The following is a 27,896-nucleotide window of genomic DNA, read 5'->3' on the forward strand; positions in this document are numbered from 1 at the left end:
ATATGGTTCATTATTGTTTTATTACTTTAGATATGCATTATATCTTTAAACTTACAGTGCATTTTCCTTAATTTTATTTAATATGAGATTTAAAACAAACAATTTTTTACATTATTTATTTAATCCTGTATAGCACCAAATCATATTAGGCATCCTCATTAGGTATTTGTGAATCTTCTATGGTTCTTGAAGCTGGAACATACACTTTAAATGAAAATTGAGTTCTTGGAAATGAACCAGGATTAACCACTAGGCAATTTTGATATGATCTTGAATAGGGAGGAAAGTTATCACCCACAACCACCAAATCTGGCATTGGATATAAGCTTAATGCATCAGCATGTTTCCAAAATACTGGTTGAACACCTAGGGATAGTGGGGATAATGTACACTGACTAAGTAAGGTTTTGGTTAAATGATCTGGTATGTCTCCTGCGTCTGGAAAATGTATTGCATTCCGACACATTTTTGTTACCAAGTCTTGTCTTAAAACTACAATTTCTTGGGTACAATACTGCAATCTACATGGATTAGTGGTAAATATGACAGAATCTCCTAATTTTTCACAAATTTGTTTTGTTATTGTGTTGGGTATGGGAGGCCTTGGTAAAATATTTGCAGCAGCTGGGTCTCCCCTTCCAGGAACAAATATAAACTTGCATGAATCTCTCAACTTTGCAAATGGCATAATTATGTCTGCCAAATTTATTAAAGCAGCATTTAACTGGGTGCTATGCTCATATCCATATGGACACGATAGAAATTCACCCATAAAAACTATTGCTATTGGTGGAAAGTCATCATAACCAGCAAACAAAGTTTTCAGTTTAGACATTACCTTTAAGTTGTCAAACCATACATCAGATAAGAAAATTATCATCCCATCTTCATTTTCCTGTTCAATTTTTAATAAATTCTGTGAGTTTTTCAATAATGTTTTAGATTTACCTCCAAATGTATTTAAGTTGCCAAAGTATGGTAAGGTTATAGCTCTAGTTTCTGATGGTGGTAAAACAAGTCCCATTACATGAAGTGTTTTGTCTTCAAAGTATCCTTCAACAAGTACATAACTGTTTTCAGTAAACAAGCCAGAATGATACCGAGTTTGAGACATGTTAAGAAGGACACTACCTGTAGGATCTTCTAGATAATATTTCCCCTCTGTCAGCTGTGTCAAAAGCCCGAGCACTACAACATCATCCACTTTACGAGATGTACTTAGTAAGACTTCAATTTTTCTTAGCTGAAAACGATTTTCATTTTTCATAGAAGGTAACATTTCTTTAGCAAATAATTTATTTCTATTAGTCCTTTGCCAAATCATGGTGTACCTGTCTATTAAAAATTGAGCTTTACATTTGGGAGCTGCATATATGTTATTTTTTGAAATATCTATAGAGAATTTTTTTTTTTCATTATCATATGATATTTTCGGCACATTAAATGCATCAATTACATTAAGAACTGTCTCAGCTTCTTCAAGACCTGCCGAACTGCATTCCCTGTATGCTACTTCTAAATGTTCCTTTTCCAATACAGGTTGTGATAGACACTGGTGCAATATGTGAGCGGTAATTTTATCAATGACTTTTATTCGATCCTTGTTGGATAAACCGGACAATTGCTCAGCTAGAAAACTACTTGCCTCTCTTCGTATAGTAAAACCACTAAGTTTAAAAGCATTGTTTATTTCCAAACGCACTTCTTTCGAATCAGACATATCTTCTTAAATCTCTGTTTTTTTCTTTAAAAATCGGCAGTGTTAATGGTAAGACTGTTGTAAAAATGTTACTAATTACTATACATAATCATAATAAAATAAAACATAACAAAATTTTCAAAACAACAAAAGTTGTCTCCAATTCATCCGTGTTATTACACTATACATTATATAGTTTACTGATTCGAGAATAAAATGTTTTATCAATAATCAATTACAATTACCCGCGAAATCTGATGACTATTGAATTGAGTGACAACAACAGATTGACATTACTATGTAACATAATAATTAAAGAAATCTAAATAATAAACACGTAAAACGATAATACTTATTAATACAGTTTTTCATAGAAATAAGGCTTTTGTATGAAATACATACTTAAAGTACTCAAACTTAAAGGGACCGAATTTTTGACTATATCTGTGTCATCGTCGTCTAATCTGTGCATCCAACATCAAGTTTGTTTTGAAATTGTAAATTAGTTATTATTTTTTCAAATCTTTACACTAATACTGAGGCCGTGTAAAACATACTACATTTACAATATTTTCAAAATTTATATTAACTTCATATTCAGCAACAAATAATTGATATACTTATAAATATCTCGAGAACGTATCAATTTGCCGGTTAATAAAATCTTAATATCATTAAACGCTAATATTATGGGAGTCACAGTGTAAGTATTTAATATTTCACTTAATTAATATACTGCCATATCCACGAATTGTTAGGAAACATTTTCATTCAGGTTACAACAATATCCAGTTCCCGAAAATAAAACTGGTACATATGTTATAGAGCTGTTAACTAAACGATTATTAGCGCTTGGAGCTACACAACAAGGTCAATTTCTAGTGGACTGCGAAAGTTATTTGTCCCATCCTCAAATGGGTAAGTCAGAAATCTAGGACATAAAAATATCTAGGTGTGATTTTTTTATCATTTTAGGGTATACTAGTATCATAATTTCATCCATAGTATGTTTTAAATAAGTTCCATTTATTAAAAAGAATTATATAAGATGTTTGTTAACAATGTTTATAACTGCAGATCAACTATATAAACAATATATTAAATGATGTTATGACTAAAACATATAAATTGAAACTAATTTTATTTCTTAAACATGAACCTTCAAATTATTTGTTTATCAGTTGCAGGAACAACTAAAACTGTTCACATTCTTCATAACTCTGAGCAGCCAGCTTCCGTTTTCTCAATTTTAGAAAGTGGAACAAAAAATATTCATGTAATAGCAGATGGGTTGTTTGATTTGTTAATGATGAAACTGTCACAACATTATACATCCAAAAAACAAACAAAAATTGAAAGCAAAGGTCCAAGATTTGAACTTGGAGATTTTTGTGTAAAAATTGGCTCTGTGACTATGAACCAAAGTTTCAAAGGAGTGTTGATAGAGGTATATTTTTTGTTATGCTTTTTTTTATTTATATTTTTGTATGTTTTCCAAAATTGTAACAGTCTTGGGAACAACTAAGACTTTGAAACACTTCTATTTTAATAACAGGTGTGTTAAATATAGGCCATCAATAAACAATATTGATACCAGCTGAAATATTAATTTGATATGAAGTTCATCATCCAAACTAGATACTTCAGCTTTAACATCATCAATGACTTTATACAGATCAGCTAAAATATTTAAAGATAACATTACCTCTGTAACAGTTGGCAAAGACTGGATTATTGGAAAACAATAATTGTATCAAGTTGTAAATGTGTGTAAACTTAAAAATTATCAGCAACACAGATAAAGAAACAATTCTGTTTGAACCTCAATAAAACATTCATCCTTTAGGTGGAATATCGACCCTGTGTCATGGCAAATGCTGTATGGGGTCTTCTCCGAGAATTTCTCCAGGGTCTTTTAGGTCCCACAATAAATATACAACCTCCCCAACACCTTGTGAGCAGAATGAATGAGATTTATACTCCAATAGACACAATATACCAGTATTTAGAACATTTTAGTGCCTACAGAAAAGTCACTGGTCTAAGAAGTTCATAGTTTAGGTTAGGGATTAAAGTTATTTTTATACTATTTATAAGAATAAATTATGTCATATAAACTTTCGTATTTTTAATTGTAATATATTTTCGACAACCAGGTTTGATTTTATTTTTTTATGTAATGTAATAAAAACACTTTTTCAGACCATGATTATAACCACTGTTACTATACATTGGTTATTATCATTTATACATGAAAAATGTAAACATTGAAAGATTTACGAAAATAATATGATAACAACATCCTTATGTGATGAAAACAGAATTGAATAAACAAATTATTAAACTCAATTAATAACACACCTTAGAGCTGAAAGTACATATTTTAGTAATGTGTAGAGGTAATTTAAAATGAAGTGCCACAAGCCCGTATTTATTTTTATTTTTATATTATCAGGTGAATATTTATTTTTGATTTAATTATTTTGAATTCAAGAGAGACGGTTACAGATTTAGCGTTGTAAGTGTGACTCCAGTCAGTCAAAGACGTATTGGGATTTGACATACAGGAGTTCGCGTTAAGTCGTTTTCTTCTTACTAACTTTGGTTCCATGATCCATCTTGTTAAAATAAAATAAAACTACACAGTTTTAACACCATTAGATAGTTGCTGATTTTAGATGAAATCTTTAGAAGCAACACTTAAAGTAAGTTGATATAATTTTTAAATTTAAATTATATTCAACTCCCGGTATGAATTATTTATAGGCATATTATGTTGTTAATATGTTTCAGTGAACCGTACTCATGGCGTATCTTTAGATTTAATTGACTGCGGGATAGATCATGAATTGGACGTAAGCATGGGCGATGTTGACATCACTCAGTACCCTTGGCTTGGTGTACTGTATTATTCATACTGTAAGTTCATTAGATATTGAAGGGCTCAAATGATTTGTATCTCAGTGTCCTGCTGTTCCTTATGGCATTCTGAATAATTAATAATTGAGATGACAAATGTTCAAAAACCATACTTATTCTAAGCGGTCTTCTTAATAAGCTTTTAGATGATTTGATATTTTAAAAGAGTACCGAGAGTTTTTTACGCCGGCCTCTTCTCTCGACCCCCCTGTCTTTGCTACTACTGCTATTATTACGTGGAGTAAGTGATAATAAAAATATATTAATTTATGCAATTTTAATATAAGATTTACAAATATTTTATTTTAAATTAAAGAATGAAGTAAGAATGTAACTACGATATTTCCATGTTCCAGTTGGTGAAATAGGGGAAACTCGTGCGGTAACTACGGTGGCGCTTATACAGGCGGAGTTTGTGATCGCGCCCGCTGCTGATATCGGACCGATGCCTAAGACCGACTTTCGGTGTGATGAAAAATTTAATAGTTTATTTATTCATTCATAAGGAAACATGAAAGACACATCACAAATACAAGATATCAAAATACAGTCAAACCTGAGTTAGTGACGACTGGGTCCCGTCATTTTGCCCTCCTAAAACCTGTTATAAGTGGTAAACATGAAATCTGTATAAGTGAGTCATTTTTCACGTGTGAACCTCTCTAAGTGAGATTACTTCCATATACCTCTATAAGTGACAGTTAAACGCATTTAACATTTGCTATTTATGACTTTTTAAAGTTCGAGGGGCTCTTATTTAATACAAACCAAATGTGCGTTAATGTTTCCTATATACCTCCATATGTGAGACACCCCTTCTGTAACTCTGTAAACTAGAAAGTCGGGTTAGTGACTTAAAAACCTCTAAGAGAAAATGATATCGCGGCCCTTGACCTCTCACATATATAGGTTTGACTGTATATACAAGATAAATTTTTATTTTTATTTTATTCTCTTACTACATCACACATATTGTGCTTCCGTCTATTTCCCACGTAGCGCTGCCCAAGTGATCACACTGAGTCACTTTTACTGAATATGTAATTCATATAACTTTTTCAAAGTTGATGTCTTCGTGCTCGCCTACCGCTCGCAAGCGCCCTTTACAATCATTGTTGCAATTGTTTTGTCATTGCTGTGTTTACATTTTCGTGCATATTGTTGTTTTCTGTTTTTTAAGTGGTAGTAAATTGCATGGAAACTGTATGATGTAATCGTAATAGCGCCTATATTAAATTTAACCAAATTATCAAAGTCGTTACGCGTGTCTTTTTGATTGATAAAAAAGTATATATAAAAATCCATTTCAGGGCAAACGCCCGTGTCCTCCTTGGGGAGGATTGGACTCGAGTAGGGCGGCGCGTGCGCAGCTACCTAATGCACCCTGAATACGATCAGACATATAACACTATCGCACTAGTGCAACTGAGGACTCCCGTCAGGAATGGTAAGTTTTTATAATCAAAAGTTGTGTAAATGTTTCTAATTTTTATCATAACTTTTCTTTAAGTAAACGATGGTATATTACATTTGAATACCACTGTGGTTTGTTTTAATGTAACAATAGCAGTCTTGTCAATTGTATATGAAAATAATTCTTTAACTTCTTGATGTTGGTTAACGTTAAGCTATCTAATAACTAACCGTGTAGTCCATTCTTTAGCCGCGGCAGTAAATACTTCAACGTTATTTCACTGTAGACGTTATTTGCTCTTGAAGTACAAAGCCGAACGTCATGCTCAACTCGATTTTTCATGTCATCTCGAAAAAATATAGAATTCATTTTTAATGATCACTAAAAAATTTTTTTCAGTAAATATAAAACCTCTATGTCCGCCACCGGAGATCTTACGCAGTCCTGACCTTTACGTCATAAAGTTCGCGAACAGTAAGTTTCGAGTTTCTATACGTCTCTTTAGTTAATTTTTTTGCTTTGAACGAAAATAATATAAAATTTACTTAAATGCTGACATCGAATTACAAAATTTCACACAAATACAATAATTATTACTTTGTCACATAGTGGCTGATCCAATTTCGGTAAATTATTTAGAGTAGATTTGCTAAATCCTAATAATATAAAGGAACGCATCCTACTATCGCTAATATGTCGCATATACGCTTAGATCTTTTTAACACTAGTTTGGAATATATTTCTATTTAATGATTATTGTTAATGAAAAGAAAATTAAAAATTATTTGTAGATTACGATAGACTACAGAAACAAGTGATTCCGGTTTCTCACATACCAGGCAATATGTGTCGGGAGTTCTATGTTAAAGCTAATGTAAGTTTTTTTAATAGTATTTTAAGGAGTATTTACTTAGGATTTAATAATTTAACCGCGTGTGAGAACAAAACATCGTTTCGAGTTGGTACGCACAGAGATGCCTGCCAATTAATAATCAATTAAATAGACGCAGTAATGTCTGTCTGCCTCAATGGCACTGCCCTATTTGGCAGTACAGGACTTTAAAACATAGCAATTTTACAAATAACTAGCTAACCCGGCAAACGTCGTGTATATTATTTCCTAGAAACATTTTTTTTGGTTCAATAGAAAATAAACATTACCTATCTACTATAATAAAAATAGGGGTTGATCGTAGAGGGATGACAATTAAGGGTTGTATGTATTTTAACATTAAAAAAAACTAAAAATTGGGGTGGACACTCTTATCACTTAGGGGTTTGAAAGATAGATAGTAGCCGATTCTCAGACTTACTGAATATACAGAAAAAGATTCATAAGCATCGTTCGAATCGTTTCGGAGGAGTATGGACACAAACATCGTGACACGAGAATTTTATATATATAAAGATAATGTGAGATATCTATCTGCAAACAAATCGTAAAATTTGACAAATTAATGTTTGATGTAAAAATGTTAACGTAATATTATGTACGTCTTTTATAAATCGAAATCTTCTTGTATTCCAGCTAATGTGAGCTTTTCCTAATTGTAGAAATATTTGATTTTACAGTTATACGCAAAAAAGTTGCGTCCACCTCATGTAGCGTGCGCAGTGTCATTAGACAACAATGACGTCTGTGTATGGGACGCGGGGGGTATGCTTGTCTCACGAGACGTTTGGGGACGTTGGCTAATGGTATATATTATATATTCATTATCTAAATATATACTACACTTTCAGGCCGAGATACACTTTCGTACAATAAAATAAGAGATTTGTATTTGTTTACTGACATTTTAATTATTTGAATTCGCTTTTAGATAGCGCTGTAATTAAAAAAAAACAGTATTTAAACATGATTTTAATCATTCGCCACTAGATGGCGTTGACAACAAAAATACGTATATGCCTATGTTACGTTTAACAATTTGCCACAGAAATAAATAATTTTAATAAAGTTTCTATACATCGTTACGAGCTGACGCTGAATTAAAAATATTATAGTTAGGTGTAGGAGTCCGAGGCCCTGGGTGTGGTGCGCCCTCCCGGTATCTGGACATCATGAGCTACTTCCCATGGATCGAAAGCAGTCTTGCTAAGTTCCGAAGAATCACCATCTCCAAGATATCCAAACACAAATTTATACTTAGAAGTAAGATATTATTAATCTATTTTTATGAATACAGTATTTATATTAGATCCAGTCATCTCTTAAAATGTGGTTCTTGCCTAACAAGTATTACGTAAGCACTATAGAGGGGGGTCTTTAATTTCTTCGAGGTCTTTTTTTACGTCTACTGTAATTTACTTTTTACCCAGTCAAGTTGTTTTTACTTTTAGTCAATTTTGAAGTATATTTTCATACGAAATTATCTTAAAAATACAATGTTAAATTTCAGGTGGTAACGCCTTCCACGCATATCAACGTTTTGGCGCTTGCGACGAAGAAGAGAAAATAAATCTGATTTACCGTGAAATGATCTCACTGCGTACTGACAATAATCAGTACCAGTTCCTCACATATAATGTAAGTAGTATTGTTTATTTGTGTTTCTTTATTGTATTACTAATATTTCTCTGTTATCTGACAACTTGTGGCAATCCCCTACTGACTAAGCAGGACCACGTATTGCAGGGCAAGAGCAACTTCAGAATTTTTTTTTTTAAATTCCGACTAGTAAACGACTTTTTTTTAAATATATTTTTATATGTTTGTTAAATACTAAAATAATCTACTTCTTACTTACTTTCATAATACATTATTGATTGAAAACCTTGAGTGTTAAAAACCAAGGTGTTGTCAAGGCCTTGAGACCTCTAAACCCGGTCCTATTATTACGACCGCTGTAAATCAAAACTTCGAGTTATGTAAATAATTAAATATAAATGATTTATACTCCAACTTTCATACATATGATAATACAATAAAATTTTAGGTAACAGTGAGACGAAGGCATTTTTTAGATGATTTTTTTTTTGGGTTTTCCTTTCTTATTTTGATTATTTAAGGTGTATTTTTTTTCCTATTTGATGGGTATAGGCAATCTTAACGTTACATATTCTAAACGTACGTACGTCGTAGACGTAGAAGACGTACGTCCGACGGACCGTACGAAGAGAGGACCGTCACCTTAGCATACCTTTTACCTAGAATAACCATCCTTACACTTACACCATCTTTATCCTTAAAAAGAGAAGCGTTTGTCTTGTCTTCTCTCACTTCCTCCACTCCACTCTTCTTTGATTTGAAAACTAGTACAGGTATTTTTTTCTGTATTATAATTATAACAAAACTGAAAGTTGCATAAATTTAGTTAAAAGTTAAATGTTTATTTATTTTAAAATTAAATTCTATCCCACAGAGACAGACAGTTTAACACTACTTGGGTAGACCAGAAAAAATTACCTTAAACAATATATATTAAGTTTTATATTAATATTGACTTTAAGTTAAATATGTAGTCTTGTGTAAACTAAACTATCACAAATATAAACGCGATTTCGAATGCTTTTGATAGCAATTGGATCATTACTTGTTATTAATAAGAATATTTTTTTCAGATGTCTATTTATGACAATGTGGAGTATACCTGTCTCACTCTTGAGTTAGTAAACGCGTCAGCGGCCTCTGAGATGCGAGTCAAACATTTCTGTCCGAGATTTTCGTATGGACCGCCTTGCTATGCATACAAAGGTACGTGCAAATTTACCTACTGTCTTTGCTTACGATTCCAATTGGCATTATAATTAATAATAGTACATTTATAGGTAGCTGCAATATAAATGCTTTTTTATACTTTATTTAATAAAATATAAATCAATGGCACTACAACCTTTATAGGTCTTGACCTCAGATTTCTGTATCTGTTCTTGATTATTTGTAAATCGAATAGGCAAGTAGGTGATCAGGATTCTGTGCCTGACGCACGCCGTTGCATTTATGGGTCTAAGACAAGTCGACTTCCTCACGATGTTTTCCTTCACCGTTCGAGCTAATGTTAAATGCGCACATATAGTCGATTGGTGCACAGCCGGGGATCGAACCTACGATCTCAGGGATGAGATATATACTTTATTTACAAAGTTTTATTCTATTAAAACTAAAAAACAAGGATTTCAAAAGCAACAAATTAAAAAGATATAAAAAATGATAAATTACCCCATTAAAAAAACTGTAGATATAAGATGATGTGTAATCACTTTGATAGTCTGTGGAACTCAATCAACTGCTCTCTTCTCGTCATTATGTTGTAGTTATAGTCACTTACGTAATTCTAGTTCCGAATTATCTAAAAACTTGCTTAGCATTCTACTAAGTAAGGTTCAAAATGTTTGAAATGCACGTTTTTATCAATCCGGATATAGTAACAGTAATGTTTGACATCATTCTATTAAGTTTATTTTAAATTAGTTATGAATAGCGTTTTATGCCGCGGCTAGCGCAAAGGCGTCTCCTGTGAGACTCGAACCTCGGCTTGGGCCGTCGCGGGGTGGTCAATCGCACGAAGGGCAGAACGGAAGCTCACTGGAGTTACATTTTGATTTCGGTTACATTTTGGACCAGCATTCGACCTCGTCTTCGCATCGAGTCGGTGGTTTTCCTATACCTCCCTTACCTTGATGGCCTTTTCTAACTTTACAGACTGTAAGACGGAAAGTTTTAACAGCGTAAAAAGTTAGGAAGTTTGGTCATTTTATATCGTAAATGATATTTTAGTGCTACCTGTGTCCTATGGATTTCCCTGCGTTTGAAAAAAAACCTTCTTAACGCAATATTATATAGCCTTTAGCGTTTATCTATAAATTGCTTATCTGTATATATACAAAGCTATCTATATATATCTCATATATCCAATAAAAAAAAATTCAATTCGAACTAGTAGTGTCTGAGTAAGTGCGTTAAAAGCGTAATTGTCTTGGTAAGCAATACTTACCGGCTAAAAAGTGTCAGAGATATGTTTGACAGTTCTTCTTGGCCTACGCTCATGGACGCTAGAGGTCAATTGAAATTTTGAGTATTTAATTTAACGGCCTTAAGCCCATGATAAGTTATCTATATGAATAAATTATACTTTTTAAATATATTATCGATATATTACAGGTTCGGTCTTCGAAATTTCCGTATACCTAATGTTCTCCGATACATGTCGATTCGAGATGTTCGCATGGGGATTCCAGAAGAACATGACCTTGCTCGATATTCAGCACTGGAAATGGGAAGAAGGATCCTATTACGAGGACTTTACCATGCAGCCTGTGGAGTATAGAGGTCCTACACACATGACAACTTTCGGCTTCGAGCCCTTAGAGGTGTCTGTGTGGGTGCCGGCGTATGATATTTGGTCCACAACACCTTTTTCTAATGTAACGACCACAGAATCGGGCAAGGAAATAAATGATGGTGCGTAAATTATAGTTAAATTAAGTCTTTTGATTGATAAGGGATTGTATGTCAATAACGCATGGCCACGTGAGCATACAAATTCGAAGCGTTTCGTAAGTCTAATTGAACGATGCTTACTACGATACTATTTTGGTTTGGTTGTTTTAAATAAATATCACTAAAACATAGTCAAATAAAAACAAACATTTTAATGTTTTGTAAAAAAAGTAGTACTTTTAGTCCCGTGCCTAGGATTTATTTCGTGATAAAATAATCTAGATAAGTGGGTGATAAACCATGCCTGACTGTTTCATGGCATTGCATTACAAAACATGACAGTTTCCTCACGTTGTTTTCCTTCACCGTTCGAGTGGATTTTATATGCGCACAAAAACATAAACGCATTGTCGGTGATCAAGGCCACAATCTCAGGGATGAGAGTCGCATGATAAAGCCACTAGACCAACTACACCAGTATTATTGAATACATTTTGGTTACTCATCAAGTTTATATTCAAAGCTAATTGATATTAAAACAGACAACACTCTCCTGTGCTTTCGAGAAATTAGTATTAGTATTATTTTAAGTACTTATTGCCACCATTTAATAAAACCAGTATATTTTCGTGTCTGTTTTGATGATTGAATATTTTTTACAGAGGAAGAGGGGGCGGCCTTGCCAGATGAACCGGAAGCATTTATACCAAAAGCCACGACAGTTAGAGTCGAATACATTCCTCCTACTACTATAGAACCCATTGTGTTAGACATAATAGAGCTTTTGCAAACTGGCAACCCCGACCGATATAAGGTTCTCGCCACTGAGCCGACGAAGAAAAAACCTCAAATAAAGAGAGATAAGAAGAACAATCTTCAAGGACAAAACGCGACAATTTCAAAGAATTATTAAAATCTTAAACATTTGAGTACTAAAAATATGAATCATGTATAATCGTGAGAAATCATAACGAAAACCTATTTTTATAAATATTTTAATTGTAAAAATATCTAGTTTTATTATGTCTATTTTTCCCAATTATTTGACATAAATGTAAAGGTTTAGAACGTGAGTATCAATAACAATTGTGGTGACTGGTCGGACTTGAGTTCGTGTATGCGGTGACGTTAGTTATTTCGACTATGTATTTGCGTGTTGTTCCCATGAGAATGTAAGTGCGTGCTCCTATTTCACCATGCCTCCTGCTGATGTCATGTGGAACATGGTGTAATGGTTGCAGCTCCTTATAAACGTTTTGTAATACAAAAAAAACTTGGCGATTAAAAATAGTAGCGGAGAGTTTATTGCCAGTTCTTCTCTTCCGTTCTACGCCCTTGATTTGAGAACTGGCAGTAAATGTAAAATTGAAGAATTTAATGTATATATATTTTTTATTGACGTTCATAAATGTACATTTTGTTTACCTAAGTAAGAAAGTCAAAAATCGTTTATTCATATTTTTCACTTTGACAAATAATTTAATATTTAAAATACAGGGAAATGATATTAGATAGATTTCTAGATTTTCTACATATTAGATTTCTCAAGAAATTCCAAATACAAATAAGTATTTATCGTGCACCTGGATACAAAATTAAATTCCATTGACGATCGCGCATCTAGTTGCTAAGGTAACATTTTTCTTATTCGAAAGTATTTGCTCGTAGAATTAATATAATCCTTTATTTGCACGAATATGGTGTTGGTACGATAATATACAATGCGTTTCGTAAGTAATGACGTTACCATGACAACGCACAAAAGCTCAACGATCTTAAACGATTTTCAAAATTCGAATTAAATCTGTTAAGACGTTTGGTCACAATAATGTTTTTTCGTTCTTTACAACAAACAACATATTATTGTATGTAGTAAAAGTGCCATGGATAGTTGCCATTGACAATTCAGCAGGATTCTGCATCCGGTCACGAACTATCCAAGCCTGGCTTGGACATACGTTCGGGACTTTATCAGAGCTGGCCCTCATCTAGCCCAGACTTCTAACTCTTGAGACTCCAAATTATGGTTAGTTTTAGAGGACATGACCTGCTACACTGAGTCTTAAAATAATCTTTGTAGCAAGCAGTGGTGTAATTTCTCGTGGAAAAAGTGCGTAAATCCATAGATCCATAAAATATATATTCATATATCCATATATTTTTTGCTGAGACTTTACTAAATATGTAGTAATAAATGTTAATAATATTACATTACAACATTTAAAAACTAGCATTTTCATTGGTAACAGATATTATGGCTAGTAAGAGAAGAACCACCAATGAACTGGTAGAAACACCAATTAACTAGGTAAGGTACAAATAAATGTGAATGAATATTTGCAAACAACAAATATAATTTTCTTTGACATCACTAAAAATTAACCGTTAAAATGAATTACCGAAAAAAGTAACACCTCGGAAACACCAGTAAGATTCTTCCTTACTATTTGATTTTATTCTAAAGACGATTTCGTTTCATTTTACAAGAACTCGTGTGCCATTTAATAATAATTTCCATACACAAAATAATTTTCGTACATGCAACATCAAGTAGATCGACTTATTATTATGATACTGTTATAACAAATTTTGAACAATGCACAAAGTTCTTTGATGTCGCCGTCGTCTTGTTGCGCGCAGCTTCCTGCTTTGCACTTTACATCTAGGAATGTAAGATCAAAATCATATGATGCTAATCATTTAATCAATCGTGAACCTATTGAATTTATTACAAAGATACATTTATTGTAGGCTACACGGAACATTGAAATACAGAAATATTCATATCAAACTTCTGAACATCTAATATAATTTCGACACAAGTGTAGTGAAGTATATCTATTATAATATTTACGTCCCAGTTGTATGTATTCTTTTGATCCTACTAGTACGCAAATGCGCGGCGTTGGCGTTTTTCACTGATGTCTATATGAACAAATTTGCAAGAGTTATTTTTATTAACTCATTTTACCTAAATTTGTTTGTATGTAAAAATGGGTTTCGCAACTCATTACATTTACCTTCTAATTTTACATTAATATGCATATTGGCACTAATATCCTTTAAATGGAATGCCATAACGTATAAAACATGGTACAATATTTTTTTTACTTGCCTATTCTGCCAAAGTGACGTGTAAATTTGTCGCCATAATTTGGTAAATTTATGAATTACGTAGTTGATATATTTAATAATTATTACATCATTAAGTATTATTCTTGTTTATTAAGTATTATGTTATTCTTGTACGGGTTACATGCCAAATATACGCACGTACTAATTTTTCTACAATAAAAGTAATCCAATAATAAAAAAACAAACTTCGTAATAAAAAACATCAAATGTTTTGTATATTTTCTCTTCAGTTGGTTAAGAAATGCTTAGTCCATTCTCCATGTTTGAGCGAAGTTCTAAATAATTCATCTTAAATTGGCCGCGTGCCACGTCGTCCTATGAATATTTAACGTCGAGGTGCTTCGTAAGGTTTAATTTTATGTTGGCCCGTGATTTCACTTAGTGTTTTGGTTTTATAGATTTTCGTCACTTTCTACATTTTTCTTTTGGCAATTTTTTTAAAGCAGTTTAATAGAATCGGCCGATCAGATGTGTTCTGTCAAACGAAATCCATCTAATAAGATTCCTTTTCCTCCATGGTAGGTAGAAGACAAGTAGAATGCTGCAATCCTCCATTAAGATTAAAGAAGGCAAATTTCTATGTGATCGATTCATGTTCAACTATATGCAGTTTTTTAAACATCCCATTACTGGCGTCACAAATCATTACCATGTCTTATAATTACACAGATTTATGACACAATTCAATTATTTAATTCTAGCTACGGATATAAGATATGATATAGACGTAAGCAAGATAATATTCTGGAGACAAATAATTGTTTCATGAGTAGTGTAGAGTAACTAAATTAGGAGGCATTATATTTTTAGAGATGCCTCTAAAATCTCTGTTGATAGTTCATTGGCAATATAGAATTGTAGGTGATTAGTACGTGTCGTAATGAAACAGTGATGTGTCCTGACAAGGACAGTTGAAAACGTTATCGTCATGAAACAACAATAAGTTCTGAAAAGAACAGTTAATTGGCGTTATCGTTAGACCACGATATCGAACTGTTCTGAGAAGAAAACGTTCGTACCCTTCGACGGTTGCGCGCAGAAAAGGACAACTACTATTGGATATCAATCCCGCGTCGTAGTTTGCACGGGGTGCCGCGTGGAAGTTGCCTCCTTTCGCGGGGTTTCATTTTTTTCGCACCTCACTAAGATGAGGTGGTGTCGGGGTTGGGCGGGGCCCAGGTTGAGCCGGTTGCTTTTATATTTTTTTTTGTGTTTTTAAACAACCGGTAGGGTGTGATGGGCGCTGGTTTGGGTGTTGGTCGCCTGCGGTACCGCGCTGAAGATTTTCCGCGGGAAACGGCGCTTGTGGTCGGGTGGACGGGTGTGGTGTGGAGCAATGTCGGCTAGGTGCGTCACTAGGGAGTGGTCCGCTCTGTCGAACATGCCCCTGGACAGGCGTTGTATGTGTGTGTGCAAATCCTCTATGCGAAGGTCTCTGGCGATTACAAACACCTTACGACGGACCCTATCGCGTGCTGAAACGAGACAGCAAGATATTCACGCTGCAGTTACCTAACCGTGAAATGAATATCTCTATCGACAGACTCAAACCTGCCTACACTATCGCCGAGCAAGATGTGTCTACTGATACAACAACGAGTACCTGCAACAAGCAAATCACATCAAGTCCGAGCGAACTACATGAACCATCGAATAGCCTGAAACATCAAAATGACAACAGCCTGAAACATCAAAATGACAACAACCTGAAACAACAAGACACTGGGAACACCTCAATACCTACAAGAACAACTCGCCGAGGCCGCGTTATACACCTGCCGGTACGCTTCGCTAGAGGGGGAATCCTGTAGGTGATTACGTGTCGTGTACGTGTCGTAATGAAACAGTGATGTGTCCTGACAAGGACAGTTGTAAACGTTATCGTCATGAAACAAAAATATGTTCTGAAAAGAACAGTTAATTGGCGTTATCGTTAGACCACGATATCGAACTGTTCTGAGAAGAACACGTTCGTACCCTTCGACGGTTGCGCGCAGAAAAGGACAACTTTTGCCGCGCCTCGATTTTATCGTCTACGCACCCTTCGCATCTTGGTACCACATGTTACCACTAGTGGCCAGTGTAGGATAACTTTTGTATATAAATCTACAGTTTTTAAAAATTAAACACATTCCACATTCCATCTTCACCTCTTCTCAACGAATTATTAGGAAGTTTTATTTTAACCAAATAAGGACCAATCAACTTAAACCAAAACAACCTAAAGAATAATACAAAAGATTAAACTTCCTCCTGAATCCTCGGATTTTACTGAAGAGTGTTTGGTTCTTTTAAAAGCTTTAGAACTAGTTATTTTTAAAATCTAAAATATATTTGGGATTGTGGAGAAGATGTAGGTGACCTCGATCATATTTTCTTTTCTTGTACCTTTCGGAATTCCTTACAATTACTACTTGTTCCGTTTCCGACTAAAATCTCCGGTCTTTTGCTTTAGGAAGGATAAATCCTTTATTGTATTATAATGTATTATCTTCTTTCATAATCAATATTAATATTAAAAATATTACGTTCATATTTTGTTTTGACTACCTCTTTGTGTCTTTTTTGTTTGTTTGTTTCGTTTATTTGATGTCTTTGATATTTTTTGCGTGTAGTTTCCCTATGTTTTACTTGTTTATACGCACAACGGACCAATTACGCGTCTAAGTGCGGAAATTGAGTCCACTCTACCTATCTATTACTTGAAACTGGCATAAAGTTACTATTGCCATAAAAATAAAAATGCTTTATAAACCTAGTGTACCTGCTTACAAAATTACTTTTCACTAGAATGATGAGGAGATCTTAAATAAAATATATGACAAGTTGTGCGGAACTGTTGGATGTAGATTTTATGTTTTTAATAGGACTATCTGTATTTATCCACATTATTTTTACATAGTGTAATTTTAAAGGTTTTTACTTTGTTAATTTAATGGGATCTAAAGAGCCTTATCTCAATGAAATCTAGCCTAAAACATCGGACGTGTTTAGCTCTAGTAATTGCACAATCTAGTAAATGCTCTGTTTGATGTACAGGGATGAAATCTCCTAAAATACCAGTTGTATATTATATCTGGCCTAGGCCAACAATCAAATCTATCGAAACTGTAAAAGCTATTATTGAAGAGTCTTACTTAGGCGTTTATGTTACACTCAGTACAAAGGTTAATCTTTTGTTAGACTTCTCAAGTACCAAAATATATTAATAACGCGGTTACGGTGACGCACGCTGAAAAGCACGCGAAACGTCGGAATTTTTAAATTTAGAATTATGTAAATAATTATTAGTTTTTAATAATAATACATAGCTTTAATCCGTTCAAAAAGTGTTTTTCTTAATGTGTAAAAGCTATGTTAACAAGAGACAATATTATGTATTTTACATATATTCAAAGGCTTCTATTTAAATTATTTTAACACACACTGTATTCATTGAATCAGTTCACATGATGTAATATTTTACAAATAACTCTGACAAGAATAATCTAACGAAAACAATTTATAGGTTTGGGCCTCTCGGTCCTAGATCGTTTATGATTTAAAAGTGTTTATTATATTTATGGTAAACATATTTGTTATAACATCCTTGATTTCTTGGCTTAACTTGGCTTCTGATCTCCTCGCGGCCGTTTTTACAGTACAAGCAACAATTAATCACATGGAAGCTTTCATTACTGCACAGCCACGATTCGAACTTACTAAAACGATCAGGCTAACTGCTCGACAAAGATTTAGACGTTGAGTCGATATCTAACTTTAAAATACAATATTTATAATACGTCCCTGTATAGGCCTACAATAGCACGCCCGAACAATGCCAAGTCTAGCGCTTTGTGCCTGCTCAATTAATTTGTTTGTTGCCTCGGAGGCATTATATATGCATTATAAGAATATCCATGATAGGATACTGATCATTCATCGATGATAAAAATGATATATTTAAAAATGGTTGATATAATAATTTTACAAATTCGTAAGTATACAGTACTGTATAGCACTATTCATGGAAATCAAGTCTTGATAAAAAGAACAGCGAACTGTAACGGTAACAATTTTAATAAAGTAGAGATGAATCGTTTTTTTCCTTTTCTGCTATTCGTTAAATCTACCCTAGACTTTAAATATTTTTTTTAAATTTAAATTAGCAACTGCTGAAATGACATCGAGGAAAAAAAATGTTTATTCTAGTTACCATTCGTAAATTGTTACCTATTTGCCAGCGATTTGCATATTTAACCACGAAGACGTCGCGTACGGTCAGAATTCAGTTCAACACAAAAACTAGAATACGCCTCACTTGTCGTTTGTTATTCGACAGTCTTTCAATTCAATTCAATTTATTGTCACATAATTTTGTCTATGTAATGGGCATACATTGCAATGCGAGATATGTTGTTTTTAACAATACCTTTATGCATCTTCAATTTCAGTATAGAAAGGATTAATAGAATCATAAATCGATCAGTTTAATGAAAATGCGTTAATTATCGTTCGTTGGTCGGAGGTTGGATATTGGTTAAGTCTGGCTTATCTGCTGCCTCATATCTCACGATTATTCCGGAGCCAATTTGGCGGCAAATCGCAATACAATGCGCATTGAATGCTAAACAGTTTTGCATTTTTGATAAAGCATTTATTATTAATTTAATCGCTGAAAGTCTTAATTAGGTATCAACTAGTAATAATTACAAATACCGAAATTATGACAAAAACTTTACATAAATATGAATTAAAGTTGTATACTAACTTCATTAAAAATACCTATACATACATACAACCAGTGAGTATTTTTTCCTGAATAAATAAATCTTTTCAATTTGAGAATTTGTCATTATGGAAAGGCTTAAATAACTATAAATCCAAGTAAATGTTAATATATGTTATTTGTTATATGACCCAATATTTTGTGTCACTATATCCCTGTCTAATACTAATTGAGTGGTATATCAGATAAATGAATTGGGCGAAAACCTGAAAGTAAATTAACGATTAGAAATTGAAATGCCTGATCTATGGAAATATACACCTAAATGTACCTGCAAAGTTTTTGTTTCAAAAATATTTTACCAAGTTATAGAGATCCGTAGGTTTTGCTCTTTGGAAAAAAGGCTTGATAATATAAATAAATAAAATAACTATAAGCGTAAGTTTGTTTTTAATTAATAATAAATAATACAATAATCGTAAACACCAAATCAAAAGAACATATGAACAGCAGAAAATCATTTGAGATTTAAAATATTTTTAGTTATTAGTTAAAAAGAATGAAATAGGATCGGGAAATCTTGTGCGAATGAACTAGTTAATCTATTGGAAATGCTTCCTATAGTCAATCTACTAATACTAGTGTCGGTCATAATATCGATAACTTAAAACATTTTTGTCAAAGTATACAGGAGGTATATACTACACTTTAAAATTTAAATACATCACTTACGTAATAGAAATTAAGTGTCATTCAATCTAAATTAATTATCTGTTGTACACACATTTATAATGAAAGTTATAATCTTAACTAACAAACAAATATTACAGACATGATTAGAAGCTAAATGCAACTAGAATATTAGAACGGCGAAAAAATGTAACAAATTATATAACTCAAGGCGTCGTTCAAAGCGTAAATACAAGAAGTTATAATATCGTTGTCGCTTCGCCTGTATAATTGAATGTTGTAAGTGACATTTCTCAAGAGTCTTAACTTGAGAAGTTTCTGTGTTAAATGGTTAGAACTCCAGTCTAGTTGGAAACAACTTCGAGTGTTAAAAGTTATATTTTTATAACGAAAGATGTTAACAACAATATTATGTGCGCTCCAGGGCTTCAAGCTTTTATTTGTCAGTAAAATATTTTATTATATCTGTTTAATTGATTTCATTTATTTTGCAGCAAACGATCATGACCCTTTGTTGTTGTTAACTGATACTTCTTGGGATGTCATGGGAGGCCATGGACCTTTTGAAAGCGTTTAAGAATTAGTAGGAAGTAGGTGATTAGTCTTCTGGGCCATAAAACCTGAAAGCGATAATCGAACGCAACCACTGAGTAGCGCATGAAAAGTTTAACAACAAAATGGTTGTATTAATATTGTATATTGATACTTAATCAAATGTGAGAAAGAGCATAAAATATCAAAATGATTTTTTTACCATAGACATTTACGTACATAAAGTTATAATATAATGTAGCGAAAAATGGTTAAATTATCTTTATTTAACACATTTATTTTTTTCAAATTTATCGATACCTGAACATCACTAAACTAAGTCGGAGAGCTTAGTGACAATGGAAGTCCGTTAGAGTATTTTATCAGTTTAGTTTTTGGTGCACCTTTTTCAGCAATCTACGTAAAATGTTTGATTAAAAGTTGTAGAATTTTTCAGCTATTCATGCGATATTTCATGCAAAATTTAGATGTGTAAACGTTAGTTCTATAGTAAATAACAAAGCCAGTATAATTTTATATTACATTGATTGACTAGCCTTAAACTTTATTATTTATTAAAGATTTTTTGCATGTGTTTTGCTCATGCAATGTATGAAGTTAGTTACAAATTGAAGTGAAAGGATGAATAGATGAACTCTACAGATCTAAAATATTAATTACTTGAATAACATGCTTCGACGTTATAAAAGCAAAATGGTTAACCTGAAAGTAAACTTACATAAAAGGTATATGTTGAAAAGTAATTGAATTTTGTATGTCAAATAATACGTAAGAAAAGGTTCTAATTTATATGTAATAAATAATTTAAAATCTACCGTCTTTGTGGTGAAATGTTGCGTTTTATTAATAGGCCTAAACTCTTCCTATTTGTAACGTTTGCCGCTTCTTTGTGGATTACATGGTCTATTCGGGGCTTAAATTATTAGGTTATTGGCTTAGTAGGCACAGAAATTTAACTTCTATCATTTCACAAATGTGTGTTTCTGATGTCCATCGTATCTGACATAAAACATTACTAAAAATATTATGAGATGAAACCTTTTTTGCTTTCTTTAGTTATGGGCTTAACAAGTTTATTTAATTTAAAAGCCGAGAATTATTGATAAAAATATTTTGTGATTTTAAAAACAAATGGTTTATATAGCCTTTGTTCGTTATAGAAAATAATAATACGCGTAATATAAAATGTTTTAGATTTTTTTTACTCCTCGGTGGCGACTCACCCCACGTCTGCAATATCATGTATATTGAACGTGCTGTTAGTATGGAGTAATTATATTATTATTATTTGATTTACGCGGGTATCCCTTTAGATAAATCTTAACGTCTTAAACATCTTATCTGTTGACGTTTATATGGTTACCTATATGAATAAAATTATTTTGAGTTTGATATTTATATTTCATCATGGTGTAGCAGTCTTTCTCGTCGTCGAATTAAATATTGAAATTAATTCATTTACGTCCTTTACATCTTGAGGTAATATTTTACCTAAATATTATGAAATATTCTCTATATACTAAGATTGTTTACACTTTCATATTTATAAGGCCGTTGTGTAGAAATAATTTAGATATATAATATATAAACACAACACAGACAGAAATAAGTTGATTAACTAATACTATTAGTATAATAACTATTGGTATATTAAAATCAACATTTCCAACTAATTATTTATTGGCAAAGCGGTCAAAGACAAAGTTTTACGTTAGTTTTGCTTATTAAATTATTATGTAGTGGTTGAAGCGTAACTGTGGTCCGTGAAATTATGCAAATGGGTCGGAACTTCGTTCAACTAAAGGGTTGGTTTAAAAGAAACGGAGTTGCCAGCGCAAAAAAGAAGAAAATGTTTTTAAAATTGTTTAAAAAGTAATCCGGTTTGAATGCAGATGCGGAGCGGTTTTTAAATATATATTTATAATGTTAGTTTTACAAAGTCATTGAAAATAATAAAACGTTTGAAGGATTTCAAATGTGATCCCAGAACATGCTTTAACAAATTCAAATATTATATATGTGATAAAATTCGCATAGATTTCGTTCGCTTTAAGAGAGCAATGAGCATTTTTTTATATCATCTAACATATCATAAGTCTCAGTTCCGGTAGACATCCCTTAAATTTCATATGACGCCCATATAATCCTAGTCCAAGAACTATATTTAAAAAAATGCACATACACAAACTTTTACCATTTTATCTGTCAATAGGTTGCTATGTGATTTTATATAAGTTTAAACCAATAATCGATTACTTAAATTACTATTATAATCTTACTAAGCATTTTTTACGCTCACTCTTGTATTTATAAAAAATTATGATATTAGATTTAGTTAAGACTAGTTTTTTATAGACTAACCTCGATTAATACTGCACACATCGAATAATAGGAAAATGTAATTCCGCGCATATAAATAGAATTCGTTAAAAAACATTAATTTAAATGTTTTTTTATTAAAATACATGAGACTCGGAATAATATTAAATTAATTTATTTGAACGAACACGAGTCATAAGGTGCGAAGGGAAAATAAATTAGGACATTCAAACGTAAATATACTTTGTACGAGAAATTCTAATTTATACACTTTGAAATATGACACTTCACTGGCAATGCTTTAAAGGAAAAGCTCATATGTCGTAAGGAGTATATTTCTATCTTCATAACTCAATTTATAACAGAACTTTTGACGTTTCTAAAGGGCTTGGAAATTGATAAATATTAATAAAATCATATGTTTATTAACACTTTGTGGCACACAAATATAGAATACAATGATATAATTAAACGAAAACTGGCGGCCTTGTAGCTTTCGAGCGATCACTTCCAGGCAACCACTTTATTCTTCTGTAAAATTCCGCCTTAATTTTGTGCAGCCGTTGCAGCGCATGAAACTTATCAAATTATGTTACGTGCGTTGAGTTTGCTCATGAGACACATTTTCAAAAGTCTTAAGTGTTGTAAAGAGGTTTAAAAAGTTCCATAACAAACTTATACTTACTTGTAATGACATATCTTGTTATATTACATTTTTATATAGACAAAATTTCATAATAATTTTATAATAATTATTTTACATAATTTTAAAATTATGTCAAATAATTATAAGTTTATAATAATATATAGCTTCAATCCGGTAAAAAAGTGTTTTCTTTAAGGTTAACTATAATATATTCACAAAAAAATAGTAATACAACGGGGCTTAAATAAATAGTTATTTATAAACGGTCGGTGATTTTGAAGTGGCAGGAGTTAAGGTTGCTATCACTGGTGATTTCTTCTTTTCATTAAAATACGCCATTGTTCGTTTTATATTCAAAAACTTCAGTTCCTTTCCATAAACTTTAATATTATAAACTATTGACTCAATAAAAAATATTTCAAGATAAAAGTCCACTTGTAAAAAGCTCATGCCGTAGCATATTGCTCGTTCGGAGGTACACCAGCGGCGGAGAAATATTTTGGGCATTTCTTTCCTCTTTGGAGTGCGGTTTCGTACGTAGAACACGACGCACGAATAGTCAACGTTTGCGAATACTGTAAACTGAAAATACGAGTAAAGAACAAAATAATGCATCAAAGTTAGTAAAGGTAGCGTGAATTTTAGTAATATAAAGATGACATCCAAAATTGGGATGTATTATTCTATGACGAAGTAACGAAATAGTAAAATTAGGCAATGAACACGTGGCAACCAAAACCTCGTCCTGATTATATACTTACTGTATTCGTATAAAATCGATAAGAAGTTGAGTGAAAAACGTTATTATAATGTCAAGTTTTCCGCCGCTTAGCTATCTTGCATCTCACTTTAAAAAACAGATTTGGTTTTTAGGTTTAAAAACCAATTTGATACACGAACAACTACTTACGTTATAACTAACTCTGTTTTGTTGTCTGGGAATATATTGATCTATTGATGTTTTATCAGTAAACAATACAGCCTTAGTTTCTTCTGGATCACATGGTCCGAATCTTTGTACACTTGACACACCTGGAAAATTTCTACAGATAACAAAAAAAAAATCTTCTTGTTCTAGCCAACGCTAAAACATGCTTGCCAGATTTACTGTATATTATAGCTTATTTTCTGTGGTATATATCGAGCGTATTAAAAAAATATTTTTATTTTCATCTTGTTATTAAAATTATATAGTATGCTTGTCTAAATCTATTGACATATATTTAACCTCACTAAAGAATAGTAATCTTCAAATTTAATATTTCCTCATTACTCTAACTTTGTGAAAAAATAAAGTGATGAAATATATTATATCAATTCAACATTTTTAAACTGAATGTGGGTTTAGTATGTTTACAACAAATGCTGCTTATTTAAACTGTATAAGAATTGGCAACTATATGAATAAATTAAAAAAATTAAACTTACTTCGTCTTAATACAATATTGTTATCATCTATTTTGGTGACAGCTGGTCTCCCGATTCTTAAGATACTGTTCCTTACCCATAAATGATACACTGTGTAGTCAATAAATCTTGATGGTGCCGTACAACCTGGTCCCATTACTCCGATACCCACCTAAATAATATACATATAGTCAAAAGTAAAATAGAAAGAGACAAAATTAATACATGAATGTGAGAAATCAGCTGATTATTTTGTTTGATTTCCAAATTATAAAACAAATATTAATATTTTTAACAATGCCGCTCGCTCGAAGGCATGACACGCCGCTAGTATGTGGGTAACACTGAAAATGGTGCCCAAGGCAAGTTAGAAACAGTGCTAATGAAGTCTTTTTGAATTTCAATTTTAGAACTCCTTAGTAACCTAATGTAGTAGATTTCATTCGTTTGTTGTTTGTTTTTGTGAATTGGCGGCAAATCTAAAACTCTTGTTACGCGAGAAAATTTTCGGTCAATGATTTATTATGACTTTCGTTGTGGGCTTATTCAACCACAAAGCTATGATAGTCTGTGATTAGCATTTCTTAATGAAGGTCCATCTCGTGCCACTATTTACAATTGGTTAACCAGTTTAAGCGTGGACGTAGCAATCCCAATGATGATCCGCGTAGGATGAAAACTGGATATGTTGCTACGAACCCGTAACTAAAAGACAATCAGCTCAGTGGTGGTTCCTTCCGAGGATCGGCCAACTAAGATAAAAGAAAGGAAGAAGGAAAACAGATGATTGTCTAATTTTTTGGTCGGAAAGGTCATTTCGCGACAGTTCTGTTGATGTGTGTGAAGATGGAAGGACAGTTACTGAAGACTGGTATATCAATCGCTGTTTACCTGTTGACTTGGAAAAAATTCGACAGCAGTGCCCTCGAAGCAGGATCTCCTTCATCACGATAATGCTTCAGAACACTCCGCAAAACGGATTGTTGAATATTTGACTATGGCAGTTGTCGATCATCCGCCATATAGTCATGACCAGACGCCCTGCGACTTTCATTTATTACCAAGAACTAAAGATGAAATTCGAGGTATTCGCTTTATGAGCCATGAAGATGCAGTGAAAGCGTACGAAAATGCCATAGAAGAGACCTCTAAGGAAGAATGGGTACACTGCTTTTCTCAGTAGTTCCATCGAATGCGACGATATGTAGAGAGGAACGGAGATTACTTCGAAAGGTACTGGCAACTTTCTACATTAAACTGTTTTTCATTTTCTAAACATTTTCAGTGTTACCTAGGTATGATATAAACGAAACAGATTAACAAATATTTTACTGTAAAAATCTAACCAAACTCCATTGGCCGTTTTGTCGAACAGTCAATATAGTGCCACTATGCCATATGCAGTCTTTACCGGACATCGCTCTAGCGCAAAGAACGTGACTTGGCCACATGCTGTCTATGTCTAACTGAAAGGACATAAATTAAAATCGTAATTTATAACTTCTTAATTTAAAACACAATTCGATAAAAAAAATACGCTTGTACTCGAAACCAGCTTTGGTTTTAAATACCAACAATAACTAACTGATTCGATTTAATGACAAGTCGTACATAGAACACAATTGAAAAATTTGATTGGTATAAACCTTATTTTAGGTATTTACCTCTGATTTAGTATAAAACTCCTGACATACTTCCGGTTTCACGTACGCCATATTATACACCATTATTCTCGACTTATGGCAATCTAAAACAAAACTTCGGCACTATTATTATTATTATTTCTTAATCACTTATTTCGGATATTTTTTTTATTTGTAGTCCGTATTTTTCTATGGCATAGATAAGTTACAAATACTTGAAAATGACACGGATAATTTATAAAAAAAATACGAGAAATCTGTAAACTAGCTGTAGTTGAATTTACATTCAACTACATAATATATCAAATTATTTATTAACACTTCGTTACACTACATCGAGCTATCTCTTCCAGGCAAATATTGAGTAACTAAAAAGATAAATAACAATGTATTAAATTACATAAGATAGGCAAGTAGTGCAAAAATACATATTATACACAGTTATTAAGACAAAACTAAACAGGAACAAAACAAACAAACTAAACTAAAAAGATTATACATTAAAAATAGAAAGAAAAAGTAAAAAGTAAAAAGACACATAAATCACGATAATTTAAGATAAGTCTCACGTAAGTTAGTAGTTAGTAAGAAAGTTATACGAAAGGATACGATGTGGACAGGTAATGTTTGGACAGAAGAAATTGAAAGGAAGATAGAGAAGGAGCTAAGCGAATAGGGACGGGAAGTGAATTCCATAGCCTAACTGCAGAGACCTTAAAGGAATCGCCAAATAATGAAATGATGTAGTTCAATGTAAGGGTTATATCTTTATCTAAACGTATATTTAATTTACATACTTTTATTTCATGGAAAAACTATATTTGTATCTGTATATTAAATCCAAAACTAATTACAAAAATGTATCATTATAATACAAATTACATTCAGCGCTTATGCTCTATAAAACATTTCCCCCTAAATAATAAATTAGAGCAGCACAAATAGAGCTTCATTCAAAATGATATATTATATGATTAAAAGCGCAGTATGAACAAAATTAGGTGCGAAATTACCATTTGAGAGTGTCATGGCGTAGAACTGTGCATTATTTAACGCGACCGGCGGTGTGCATATTGGTCGAAATCCTGTGAATTAAACGTATAATTTGCATTAAATAGCATTACGTACATTAATTTGTTGGCTTTACACTCTATTTCAGCGATTTTAATGTTATTCGATGAGTTGCGATGTTTGTTGAAGAAAGCGGAAGTGAACGGGTATCCTAATATTAAAGATATTCTGTTATTAGAAACAGCGCTTTATATTAAATTGAATATTTAAAATATACAAAGGAATATAAATCTTGAAAGAAAAATACATGAAATTTCTCTTGTATAATAAGAAATTATAGGATTATAAGAAAAATATATTTCAATTTTGG

At 32.4% G+C, this 27,896-nt stretch overlaps 4 protein-coding genes across 4 annotated transcripts; 2 read left to right on the forward strand and 2 right to left on the reverse strand.

The window, feature by feature from the left end:
- Position 1: 1 nt before the first annotated feature.
- On the reverse strand, positions 2-2,000 carry LOC123711179 (DNA polymerase epsilon subunit 2). Its single transcript, XM_045663627.1, has one exon. The coding sequence runs from the start codon at positions 1,718-1,720 to the stop codon at positions 146-148; it is 1,575 nt and encodes a 524-aa protein (XP_045519583.1). The 5' UTR covers positions 1,721-2,000; the 3' UTR covers positions 2-145.
- A 146-nt stretch (positions 2,001-2,146) lies between these two features.
- On the forward strand, positions 2,147-3,810 carry LOC123711180 (mediator of RNA polymerase II transcription subunit 20). The gene is made up of 4 exons (XM_045663629.1): positions 2,147-2,402; positions 2,475-2,617; positions 2,881-3,146; positions 3,546-3,810. Exons 1-4 carry the CDS (start codon positions 2,389-2,391, stop codon positions 3,753-3,755), a joined length of 633 nt encoding a protein of 210 aa, XP_045519585.1. The 5' UTR covers positions 2,147-2,388; the 3' UTR covers positions 3,756-3,810.
- Positions 3,811-4,025: 215 nt separating this feature from the next.
- LOC123711032 lies at positions 4,026-12,358 on the forward strand. The gene is made up of 12 exons (XM_045663422.1): positions 4,026-4,154; positions 4,493-4,618; positions 4,975-5,083; positions 5,929-6,065; positions 6,432-6,506; positions 6,824-6,906; positions 7,605-7,730; positions 8,040-8,187; positions 8,435-8,562; positions 9,597-9,729; positions 11,137-11,436; positions 12,078-12,358. Exons 1-12 carry the CDS (start codon positions 4,109-4,111, stop codon positions 12,326-12,328), a joined length of 1,662 nt encoding a protein of 553 aa, XP_045519378.1. The 5' UTR covers positions 4,026-4,108; the 3' UTR covers positions 12,329-12,358.
- Positions 12,359-21,837: 9,479 nt separating this feature from the next.
- On the reverse strand, positions 21,838-26,587 carry LOC123710613. The gene is made up of 6 exons (XM_045662632.1): positions 26,537-26,587; positions 26,219-26,338; positions 24,894-25,044; positions 24,376-24,497; positions 23,869-24,047; positions 21,838-21,841 (listed from the first exon to the last, which is right to left on the reverse strand). Exons 1-6 carry the CDS (start codon positions 26,585-26,587, stop codon positions 21,838-21,840), a joined length of 627 nt encoding a protein of 208 aa, XP_045518588.1.
- Positions 26,588-27,896: the final 1,309 nt, after the last annotated feature.

Source organism: Pieris brassicae, chromosome 6 (genome assembly GCF_905147105.1).
Source record: "Pieris brassicae chromosome 6, ilPieBrab1.1, whole genome shotgun sequence".
Classification (NCBI taxonomy): domain Eukaryota; kingdom Metazoa; phylum Arthropoda; class Insecta; order Lepidoptera; family Pieridae; genus Pieris; species Pieris brassicae.